The 13,116-nt window shown below is 39.6% G+C and overlaps 1 protein-coding gene across 2 annotated transcripts in view; it reads left to right on the plus strand.

Moving 5' to 3' along the window:
• Positions 1 to 13,116, plus strand: part of LOC126259936 (serine/threonine-protein kinase 10) — a 165,093-nt gene that overhangs the window by 26,637 nt on the left and 125,340 nt on the right. For both annotated transcript variants that reach the window (XM_049957044.1, XM_049957035.1), the window contains exon 3: positions 9,347 to 9,511. In XM_049957044.1, coding sequence (XP_049813001.1) covers positions 9,347 to 9,511 — 165 coding nt within the window. The remainder of the gene's footprint in view (positions 1 to 9,346; positions 9,512 to 13,116) is intronic.

The following is a 13,116-nucleotide window of genomic DNA, read 5'->3' on the forward strand; positions in this document are numbered from 1 at the left end:
TGAAGTCTTGGTTGTGGTGATAGACTAATCTATAATATAGCTGAAGGTCTAAATTTTGTTGGAAGGCTACGTGTTCATCTAGCCAACCAATGTGAATTAAAGATTGTGGTAACAGATTGCTCTTCAGTGTATAATCACACAATATTTGTCATACATGTCACTGTAATAACCAAAGTTGCATCCTAAAATATGTTATAGATGTATGTATTGCGACTTTTTGTCCTTGAGGTATGATGTACTTAAACAGGATGGAGAAAAATTGTGTCACAAAATTTTAACTCTGGATAGCTGATGCCATTAGGAACCAAAATTACTAATGTTTTGTAGGTCGGCAACACACAATTTTTAAACCACTGAAACTTGGCACTGTGTGTTCAGATTGGCTGCAGGATTGTCCTGTTGCCACATGCTCTGAACAAAGCATGACCGCGAATGCTTTGCCTGTCAGAGATTGCGATGTACCCACATGCGGTGGTAGCACACCAGCCTTCCACTTTGGGGGGCCTGGGGGTGAATCCGGGATCCCGACACATCCATTGTAGTTTCAAGATAAGACGTACTGGGAACAAACCTGTCAGCAACTGTTAGTTCGCATACAGAAAGTCTTTTACAAATTGTGTTGGTCCTGAAAAGGGCCTCTTTTGTAGCTAAGACATTGTTTACTTAAAGCAGGTGCTTGGACTGGCGACCCTCTGATGTTTCACAAGCTTGGTAATGTCTAATGGTGTTTTGCCAAACTCTTTGAAAGATCCCTGACATTGCCCTGATGTGATTGGCGGCGTGTTGAATGTGATCCATTAATTCCTCTTCATTTCTAGGTGGTTCGCGCCTGGGTAGGTGAACTAGAACCTTAAAGTATCCCCACAGGAAAAAGTCTGGTGGCATCAGGTCTGGTGATCGTGGGGGCCGTGTCCTACGAGCACGTCTGGCAATTACCCGGCCATCGAAGAGTTCATTTAAATATCTGCACACAGCATGACTGCTATGCCCAGGGGAACATCTTCCAGCAGGCAGGGTTGAGTTTCTTGCAAAAAGTGAAGGTAATTTGCCCCATTAAGTCGAGGAGGTAGATGGACCGGCCCAATCAGATGGTCACCCACAATGCCTGCCCAAGTGTTGAGCGAAAATTGTTGCTGGTGTCCGTGGACATACATTACTTGAAGGTTTCCCGTTGCCCAGTAATAAACGTTTAGAGTGTTGCTAAGGCCAGTCTGATGGAAGGTGCTAGGTACCGTTCCTTAAACAACTGTTGAACTTAGTGTTGTATATCCTCTCTAATTTGGCCATCATCAGTCATTTTGTTCTCCAAAGAGCGGAACTCATCTACTACTTTACAGCTAGTCCTTAAACAAAAACCATATCTCGTTCTTCAACTAATACTGTGCCGCCATGCTTACTGTGTGACTAAATCACAGTTGACGTTTGTGTGCTCCGAAGTGAAGCTTAAGTGTGAATACCTCTGACGTGTGGTGGAGACAAACAGCAAGACCTATTTAACACGTGTACGTATCATGTTAGGGCAGTGACGGGGCAAGGGATGTTTGTATGTGTGAGCTGACAACCGTAGCACTGCCCGTCAACCAACGAATGGCAACAGGGCAATCCCATGGCCAGTCAGAGCACGTGGCGCTAATTTTCCATAGTTTAAAAATGGTGCATTGTCGACCAACACAACATTAGTAATTTTGGTTCGTACTAGCGTCAGCTGTCCAGGGTTAAAATTTTGTGACAGTTTTTCTCCACCCTGTATATATGAAGTGCGAGGGAGAGGGTTGGGGGGGGGGGGGGTGTAAACTATGTAAGTCTTGCACACCTCTCACATACTGTCTTCAGCTAGCTCACCAATTTTCCATTTTCTCTTATTACTATATCACTGTAGCTTGCATATCCTCTCTTCCCCCTATTCCTTATTTACTGTATTCCATGATGTTTCCGTAACATTATTTGTAATGGCTGACTTTAGCAAGATCAGTTTCGGTTTTGAAGAAGTGTAACAATACCTGAGCTAATACTGACCCTAAGATTTATCCTAGAGGATAGGTTAAAGAGAAGAGCAAACATACGTTTATGGCATTTGTAGAGTTATAGGAAGCTTTTTGCAGTGTTATTCACAGCTTGTACAGATACAAAACTGCTGTTATAAGAGTCGAGTGGCATGAAAGGGAACCAGTAATTGAGAAGGGGGTGTTACACAATTGTAACCTATTCCTGATGTTATTCAATCTGTACACTGAGCAAGCTGTAAAGGAAACCAAGGAGAAATTTGGAAACAAAATTAAAATTCAAGGAAAATACATAAACACTTTGAGACTTGCTGATAACATTGTAATTGTCAGATATTGCAATAGACTTTGAAGACCATTGAACAGAATGGATATCGTCTTGAAAAGGGATTACAAGATGACCATTAACAATAGTAAAACATACATAATTGAAATATAGCCAAATCAAATCATGTGATGCTTAGGGGATTAGGTTAGGAAATGAGGCACTAAAAGTAGTAGATGAGTTTTGCTCTTTGGAGAACAAAATGACTGATGATGGCCAAATTAGAGAGGATATACAACACAGACTTTCAGTTGCAAGTAAAGTATTTCATGTTGACTCTACCAAGACAATTGTATTACAGTCAAAAACGTTGATGATCTGATGTAAAAACAAATTTATTATGTACAGTCAAACATTACATGTGCAGGTAATGGTTCGAGAATGTACCAAAAATGTTCTAAACTAGTCACCAATAGAAGTATTATGGGCCGCTCTTGACTTAGTAAGAAAAATGCTAAAGAAGTTAGTGTTATGAAGTCTTTTCTGAAGATACTCGTCTGGAGTGGAGTCTTGGACAGAAGTAAAAAAGGGTGACACAGGTTAGACAATTGAAGAATAGAAGCTTTTGAAATTTGGTTCTACTGAAGAATATTGAACATTATTTGGGTTGAATGAGTAAAACCTTATGAAGAGCTACTGAACTGAAGCGGAGGAACAATGAAATTTAAGTATTAAAACTAATGTCAGTGAAGGTATGTTTCTGTTTTCTTGGTTTTCCAGCCACAAAATCCAGCTTTGCAGATAGTTAATTGTTTGATATATTAATGGTTATTTTAACTTTTAAACCCTTAAAATATGTGAATTTTCTGTCTTGTGTCTGCAGGACTTTTTAGATGTTTGAACAGTGACACAGAAGACAGTTTCCATACTTCTACATTAATCTGAATAACATGCTCCTTGCAAGATGCAGTGCATGATATTGGATGATCAATTTAACATTAATGCTGTGTAATTTTACAGTCTTGCATGGCTAGATAATTTTTATTTTATTGTCAACCACTCATATTCATTACTAAAATGATTAATATTTTATTTCCGGTATTAATTTATGTCAAACAGATCCCAAAAGATTTTAATTAAATTTTTGGTTGGTTCTAGAATTTTTTTAAAGTATTGTATAGGGATTTTTAAATGTATGTGGAGAAAAATGCTGTGTTGCACTATAGTTTGGTTTTGACTTAAAACTGTCCCCTCCACCCCACCTTCCCCTTAACCGGTTCCATAGATGCTACATGAAGGCAGCAAGGGCATACGATACCAAGTAAGATAATTTTTACTTAAGTACACAAGGCTTCATTACCTTATTTTATACATTCAAATTTTGGGAATTTATATGCACCACAGACGTTCTTTTACTTCTTATTGACATTTACACATTTTTGCCATGTTTCTATTAGGTCACTTTTTGTCTGTGTCTGTTTGCTACAGATTTTGCAATTGATTTTAAACTAGCTTTCCAATGAGGTAGATACTTGAAATTTTAAACGTGGCTCTGAAATGAATGGAGATGAAAAATGTTGGTAACACATGACATTTAGGCTTCCCTGCATGACTGAGGTAGTGTGAGTAGTATCAGAATGCATCTCATCATTATAGGTGTGGACGGAATGACTAAGCAGAGAGGGGAGGAGGAGATAGGCAAAGAGGTGGAGGAAATGGACAGGGAGAGAGAGAGAGGAGGAGACAGACAGAGAGGGCAGGAGGAGGAGGAGACGGACAAAGAGTTATCAATAGATGTGTGAAGGGTCCACATCTACTGAGTAGTAGTCTACAGAAACCAATTGGACACCCTGAGGATATTCCTTTGCCCATGTGGATTGCAACATATTGGGTTGGTGTGTAAGTTCATAGACTTTTTCCATAAGTTTAATAAACACAGCATATACACATAACAGAGACTTCAGTCATCAATAATATATTCTCATTCACTATTTGCAACAGTCTGCCAACGCTGGGGTAACTTTCCCATTCCGAGACTGTAGAAATCACATGGTTTTGAGGTGATGAACTTGTCAAGCCATGTTCGGAGTGCATTTTCACCAAGAAAGAATGTTCTTTGCGGGTTGTTCGATATAAAGTGAAGAAGGTGAAAATCTAAGAGCGCAAGGCCAGGTGAATAAGGTGGATGCAGAATAACTTTCCAGACGCAACTCTGGTAGTGTTTTTGTCAATCTAGCAGAATGCTGGCAGATTTTAGTGTGAAGTAGGATCACTTCACGCAGTCTTCCTGGTTGTTGTTCTTGAATTGTGTCTGCAAGGGGTCTCAGTTGTTCACAGTAAACATCAGAAGTGATGGTCTCACCCTGGGGGAAGCAATTCATAATACACCACACCATCAGTTCCACCAGATGCATAGCATTATCTTTTGTGGATCTGCTTATGTCTTTTTACGGGAAGTTGGTGCTTTGTTTAGGCTCAACCTTTGCTTGCTTTCCTTGCATTAGCATAAAGACACCATTTCTTGTCACCAGTAATGATACATAGTAGGAATGGTTAATCTTGTTCACGAGCCAGTTGATAACAAGCAAGCAGAGATGAACTTGTTGCTACATGTATATTTTTTGTGATTTTTGGCTTAGAGCATGCAGTACCCATACACCAGATTTTTTAATTTTCCCCATTGCTGGAAAATGTTGCACAGTGGTGGAAGATCACAGTTCATCACATTTGCCCATTCTTGAGTACACTGATACAATCATTGTGAATTAATGCGTTTAAATGATCTTCATCATCAAACCCTGAAGATCTTCATGAACATGAATAGTAACGATTCTCCAAAAAATGAGAAAACCATTTTCTTGGTGGAAAACCATTTTCTTGGTGTGCTCAGTGCAGTGGCATTATCCCCATATGTGGCACAAATGTTTCAGGCTGCCTCCAATACAGTCACACCTCTGTTGAACTTGTAACAGAAGAATATGTGGGAAATGTTCCAATTTCTCAGCATTCCATTTTTCTAGCATCCACAGCTCCACTCACTGTCTCCAAATGACATTATGTGAAGTCAAGTAGCAACAGTGAACTACAATAAAAAATTATAGTCGACACAGAAACCCATAGCAACCAGAATACCAACATACAAAACAAAAATGTGACAACTTATGCGCCAAGCCAATATTTCCTGCATTTTACCTGACATGTGAGGGAGCATGTGAACCACACTTACTGTAACCACTAGATTGGTTGTGATAGTGCAATTAACAAGCCACCAAGATCATAAGACCTTACACCATTAGATATTTGTTTATTGGGTCGGATGAAGTCTGTGGCATACAAGTGCAAGGTGACTATGTGAGAAAAACTGCGAAGTCCCATCATGGGCACTGCTGCCCTCCTTAGGAAATGAGCAGAGACACTCGGACAAGCCAACCTAACATGTTTTCCCAGCAGTGCACAAATGCACTGAAGTTGATGGTAGTTATTCGAACATTTATTGTTAACTGTGCAGCAGCTGTAATGTGATTTGTAAGATAATGCTTAGAGGTGAAAGTGTTAAAAATATGTATTCTTCAGTTGAGACTTTTGTAATGTCTATTGACTGTTGTACATGTGTAAACCTAACATTGCATTGAATAATACAGAAAATAAATAGCAATGTACGATAAACTTGTTGTACTTTGGAAACCATTTGGAATAGAGTATAACTCCATACAAAGTATTTTGCTTCCAACGATCGTTCCTATATTATCCCTGACTATCATTCATTCCCCCAGGACATCATATATTTTAACCTGTTGATTAGTATTGTATTACCTGGACAAATTCTGTATCATTGAGAGATGATCCTTGGATGATTAAAGATAAATAAAAATAAAATAAAAAGAGTGTGACCCATTACGTACACTATAGTGGTTAAATAATCTCAGAATACTTAAAATAACACAAAAATTAACACTGAATGCTCTTCAGGCACCCTGCACCGTAAGCGCTCGCCACAGAGGGGCATGACAGAATGTCGCTATTGGCTTGCCACTATGTATCACCCCACACCTCTTTATGTGCACACCTGTATAGTGATCTGGTACTGATTTTATACCTTTCCTGTTTCTTCCAGTCGCACAATATCCATAAGTATCATCTAGCAACAGAACTTTTCCCTCAACTTTTTTATCCAATAGTTTTGCAATATTTTCAAAGTCTCTGGCATTTTCTGTACACCTGCTGCTTCTTTGCGCTGCTCTCCACTCTACTCCCCAACAACTGAAGAAACATGCTTTGTCCTGAAAATATTCATATTATTTGTACTTTCTTTTTAACCAACCATCTTCCCCCCACCCTGTGATCTCCCTCCCCCATCCCTCCCTCCCTCCCCAAATTGCATGGCATTGAGCTCGTTTCTCTTGAAAGTTTGGAGGCAGTGTTATTACTCCGAAATGTCAAAATAAACTAACTTAAATTCTTTGCTAAGAAGGCAGTTAAAATCCTTGTAATGTGATTATGCACATTCCTAGACCCTCCCCATTTGTTAATTAAAATGTTAATAAATTTAGCTGTCATTGCTTCATAGAAAAATTTCATATTTCCAGACGAAAAACATGATATTGTGAATATTCCTGTGCCATTTATTAATTTCAGGATTGCCCCAAGTTCTTTAAAGCAGGGAATTTCAAACACGTCAGGGAAATCAGGAAATTTGGGAAAAAATGCTGAAAAAATCTAGGTTTTGTCTCGTAGATGAAGTGGTTTGTTTACTGAGATGTCACGCATCGTTGCTGGCTTGGCACAGCTTAGTATGTGTGTTGCTTCCCTGTTCCCTCATTCCTACTGCTTCTCCCATTCCTGCTACTCCCCTCAGCTTGCAGTCAGTGCTGCCACCACTTCTTGCAGCTAACCTATCAGTTGCCAACAAGAGGCAGGAAGGCATGAAGAGTGGTGTGTTTGGATCTGATTCTCAGATACTGTAGATGCAGTGGCTGGAGACAGCAGTTATGTGTGCATGAGTAGTGTCTCAGTGATTGTGTGAATGTGTACATGCTCCCATTTTATGACAAAGGCTATGGCCGAAAATTTAGTTGAGAGAGTGGGAATGTCTTTTCTACGTGTCTACCAGCAGTTCAGCGATCATCTTTACAGTGAGTTACTACCTATCCTCATTATGACTGATTCTCAGAGTATTTGCACAAGTTATCTGTTGCATGGATTGATCACCGCAGCCTCATTTCATCAACATGCTGTTTGTGACTCGTGAATGTACACATGTGGATTTCTGCAATGGGCAAAAACCGCAGGTCATTTCTGCAGGTGTCTCTAAAGGGTCAGGCCTGCCAATCTGAAGCCCATCATTTCCCACTAATGTGCAAGCCCTGCCAGTCTGATCTAGTCTCACTGATCTGTCCACAGACTGGGTCTGCCTGTGTGTGGTGTAATGTGGCGGATTTTCGTGGTTTATCCGTAGATCCAGGACTGCAGTGCTCTTAGACAGCCAGAGACCGTGGGCAATGGATTTCAAGTATTGCAACTGTCTCACCACACTTACATTGTACAGTGCTGTACTTTATAGAGATTTTACTTATTGTAGTACATTTTGGCATTTTGAAAGTATGAACAGTAAGAAGAAGAAAATTGTGGCAGTCACTGGCAGTTTGTACCCTATGCACCCATATATTTCTCGAAAGAAAAATCACACAATACCTGTAGAATAATAGTGTAATAACCAACGATAAAGAACTTAGTAGAACCAACATTTTATTGGCGGTCACCCATAGTGTTGGTTTACACAACTCTTCCCTGCCTTATACACTTCTTTCAAGAGGCCTACTTTTTTCTGAGGTTATTTCTGAAAACATTGAAGGTATTGTAGACCTGTCTTGCGACTCCAAGCAAATGCTTATTTTTGTCACCAAATTTGTTTCGTCATATTGAAATAAGGTAACAGAGTGGTCTTAATGAAACACATGCACCATTTGGCTTGCTTTCTCCATCTAAACACAGTTCATTACAAAATATGTTGATGTTAATACTAAAGTTTTTTGCTCACACTTGAGAAATACACAAGTCCTTAAATATTTGTGAGACCTCAAAATTTATCAGGGAAAAATGGCAAAACTTGTCTGGAAATTGGGGAATTTCACTTGGAGAAACTTCTGGTAACCCTGAATTTGCTCACTGGCTTTCAGTTTGTGAGGCATTATCTTATGAAGACTGACTGTTATCACCAAAGGTTAAACATTACCATAGAGAAAACACTTACACATTGCACATTTCTTCTGGATTTTGTCATGTATTTCTTATGTCAAGAGATTGGCACTGCTCGTAGAAGGTAATATCATCCAAAATTTCTTTTTTGAGCATATTGTGTAAATACACAAGAGTGGCAGAAATTTTTGTTAATCTTGTAAACCGTACATTTCTAACTTCTCATTGTCTCTGAAAAGTAGTATCTGTAATCTTAAAGTAGTGCAAAATCATTCAACATAGTTTTCTTTGCTTGTAATATGAACTATTATTCCCTTCCCTGAACTTGGAAAGTGCCAGTGACTTTGTTCAAAGGAAGAAGAATGTTGGAATCAGCATGTTTTTTTTGGAGTGACAGTCTAGGTCTTTTGTGTACATTATAAAAAAAATTACCAAAATTTGAATTGGTTGAGATTTCATCAAAGCTTCCTCCCATTCATGTTACAAAAATACAGAGGTTTGTGAAGGTAATGTTTAAAAGATTTTAAATTGTTATTTTCTTATAAAGTGTAGATAAAATATTTGTAGTTATTGGTCCATCTAATCATCCTTATATAAGTTGTCTGTGTTTTTTTTCTAAATTGCTTCAGGTGACAATATTGAGAAGGAAAGTTGTTACTCACCATATAGCGGAGATGAGGAGTCGCAGATAGGAACAACAAAAACGACTCTCACAATTATAGTTTTTGTCCGTTACGGCCTTCGCCAACAATAGACAGACATAAGCAAGCGCGCGCGCGCGTGCGCGCGCGCGCACACACACACACACACACACACACACACACACACACACCTGCACAGACTGTAAAGTTATGAATGAATTGTTTGAATATTTTGTTTCCAGGCTCACTCACAAGAAAAAAATATCTTTGCTGCTGCCAAAATGTGTGCTCTTGAAGGAGAAGATGATCTGTCTGATTTTATGATTGAAATAGACATTCTATCAGAGTGCAAACACCCTAATATTGTTGATCTGCATGAAGCATTTTTCTATGAAGGAAAGCTGTGGGTGAGTTTTTCACTTTTCAAGTTCTTCTTTTTCAGTGCCAACCTGTAAGTAATTATGGTATGTATGTATTTTAGAATAGTGTTCTTCATATTAGGAAACAGTTTGTGATAAGAGACAAAAAATATGTTTTGGTTAGGTATGCTTTTATGTATTTATTTAACTGAAATTACCTGTTACTTATGAAACTAAATGAGTAATATCATATGATTCTTGCCATTGATGCAAAACATTTTTTATGCTCTCTCTCTCTCTCTCTCTCTCTCTCTCACACACACACACACACACACACACACACACACACACACACACACACACAAGGTACAGTACCAATTTTCAATTCCAGTGTGAAATCTAATTGGGCAGCCATATATTGATTACTTTTAGATTGTACACTTAGAATATTATCAGAAACTGCCAGAAGTTGCTTTGGTGCTTTTCTTATACCTGCAGTGTAAAGAAAATCAGAATTATCCTTAAAATCTTGTTTTATCTGAGCAACCCACTTACAACTCAGTCGTTGCTTTTTGTACACTCTTTCTCTTTGCTGTTAGGCTTTATGTGTGAGGATTTCATTCATTCAAACAACATTGGAGAATGGTACAGAAAGTTGTTTCTGCCATAGTGTACCTCCAGAAAGCTCAATTGAAATATACGAGGTGCTATTGGAAAGTTTTAAGAATGGGCTGTAATTGTACAGTGGTGGTACTTACATGCTACTGTGATGCATCTCCTTCAAAATAGTCCCCTTCTGACTGAACGCACCGACTCCAATGGTGTTTCCAGTTGGGAAACATTCCTGGAAATTTTTTTACTGAAGTGTGTTAAGGACGCTCTCTGTATTTGCATGGATGCCTTCAATCGAGTCAAATTGTTTCCCTTTCAGTGAAAATTTCAGTTTAGGAAACAGGTAGAAGTCCAGAGGGGCCAAATCAAGGGGATATGGCAGTTGTGGAAGCACAGGAATTTGAATTTGGTCAAAAATTCAATTATGGAGAAGGCACAATCAGCTGGAGCATTGTCATGGTGTAGCACTCAACTCCTGTCTTTCCACAATGCAGGCCTTTTCTTCCACACCTTTTCCTGCAAACGCTCAAGGAAACATTTGTAGTATTCCTGGTTAATTGTCTGTCCTCCAGGGGTAAATTAATTATGCAGAATACCGGTAGAATCGAAAAAAGTCATCAACATTTTCTTCACCTTCGATTGACTTTGCCGTGCCTTTTTTTTGGTCCTGGTGAATCTGGAGTCTTCCACTGCGAAAACTGCACTTTCGATTCAGTATCATATCCATATACCCACGATTCATCACCTGTAATTACCCTATTTAACAAATTTGGGTCATTTTTAGTCTGATTAATCAGTTCTTGTCACACTTCAAGTCGGTATTGTCTCTGGTCACTTGACAACACTTTTGGAATGAATTTTGCAGACAGTCGATGCATTTTCAGATCTTCTGTTAAAATTGACTGAACTGCATAGAAACTTAAATTAATTTCATCAGCTATCTCCCTAATTTTAAGTCTACGATCAGAGCGCACTTAAGTCGCGAATTTTTGTTCATTTTTGAGGTGGAAGGACGGTCGGAATGTGGTTCATCTTCAGATGATTCGTGACCGTTTTTAAATCTATTGAACCAGACAAACACATTTGACTGACTCATACAATTATCTCCAAAAGCTGTTTTTAATAGTTCATAAGTCTCAGAAGCCGATTTCCCGGTTTTAAAACAAAATTTCACACAAACTCGTTGCTCCATTTTTACGTTCATTTTCACGCAGACTGAATCCAGCAGCAAGCCCTAACAGACCCTCACTCAACCAGCTGCCACAAAGAATTGAATAAAGGAAATGCAGTTTCTGTCAGAGGGTGTTCAAGGAAAAGGCAATGACTCACTCCCCACCCTGCCTGTACCTGCCCGCCAAACCAGTAAGCAATAGAGGATCCATTCTTAAAACTTCTAGAAATTTTGACTTAAAGCAGATTATTAAGACTAGTGGGATATGTTTGCTTCTACCATACACAGAGTTTTTCGTAGTTCCCTGTACAAGTTCCTTACACATGTAAAGGTGCTGGGTAGATATCCGTTTGAATAAAACCAATGTCCAGTAGCATACTATTTCCTGCTAGTTAGATACATACATAAAAAATTACTCTCCTGCATCTACTCCTCAGAAGAAAAATAGTAATTTACTGTTACTCTGGTTATTATTGCATTTGTTGCCTACTTGCTAATGTATTAAAGCTTCCTTGCTATCATTTGCCTTGACAATCCCAGGTGCAGTTTTGTGAGTGCGTGTAATGCAGTTTTGTGAGTACAATAAGACCTGTTCTCACTTGGAGATGAGCATTATGTGGGCTTCTCCCTCTGTAACAAACTCCACACTATCCAGGAGCCTATGGCAGCTTGAGACTCCTCCTTCCTTTCCTGCCCAAAAGAATCCACCATCCTACGTTTTCTCCAAATTGGTCATACCAGCTGAACCCTTGTTGTGGTTGTTGAGCCTTACAGACAGTAGCTCACGTCCTAGTGAAAAGCCCCTGTCTTCTGTCTTTCCACACCAAGCTTTGTCTTCCAGTTTCTTTACCACATTTTACTTTTTTAAGGAGTAGCGCTCTGATGAATACATCCTTGGTACTACCTGATGATGAGAGAGTAGTTGAACAGATTTTTATGCTTCTGAGAGTGTATGCTTAATTCCCATCTTTAACACTTTACCTATAATGAATCAGGTATAGGACAGTGGTGAGAGGCATGTCCCCTGTTGCATGCTGAGTCCCAATGAACACTCAGCTGTGCCCATACACCTACTGACCTGATTGTTTCTCTTGCATTATTTTTACTATTATTAGTCCAACTGCTATTCATTACATTTTTAGCCTTCTAACTTTTGCTGTTATGAATTTCCTGGCTTGACAGTATTACAGTATTTATTCTGTTACTTTCTTAGCCCTTCATGGGGTTGTTGGGAGTGGGGGATCAGATGTATGTGAAGTTTCTCTTGACATAGGTGAGCCTTGGAGGGCCCTCATCCACTCTGACCTTCATTCCGACCCAGCCCATGTACTTACAGTTCTTTCTTTTTTTCCTCAACTTTGATGTCAATATTGTTTTCAGTTCCTTGATTTTTACCTCTTTCAAACTGCCATTATTCCATCAAATTTTTGGCCGACATCACTAACTCCAAGTGAAGTAACTCTTGAATGAGGGACTGATGACCTCACTGTTTAGTCCACTCCCCCCCTCTCATACTCCCCCCCTCTCATACTCCCCCCTCTCATACTCCCCCCCTCTCATACTCCCCCCCTCTCATACTCCCCCCCTCTCATACTCCCCCCTCTCATACTCCCCCCCTCATACTCCCCCCTCTCATACTCCCCCCTCTCATACTCCCCCCTCTCACTCCCCCCCCCCTCTCACTCCCCAGTTCCCTTGAAAGGGCACGGCCAACTTCCTTCCCCACCCTTCCATAATCTGATGGGATCGATGACCTCGCTGCTGGGTTCCCTCCCCCCCAAAGCAACCAACCAACCACCCCCCCCCCCCCTCAAAGCCACCAACATTGGTAAATATGTATTGGATGAATACATTTCCCTAATTTATATGC

This window comes from Schistocerca nitens, chromosome 1, assembly GCF_023898315.1.
Source record: "Schistocerca nitens isolate TAMUIC-IGC-003100 chromosome 1, iqSchNite1.1, whole genome shotgun sequence".
Lineage (NCBI taxonomy): Eukaryota > Metazoa > Arthropoda > Insecta > Orthoptera > Acrididae > Schistocerca > Schistocerca nitens.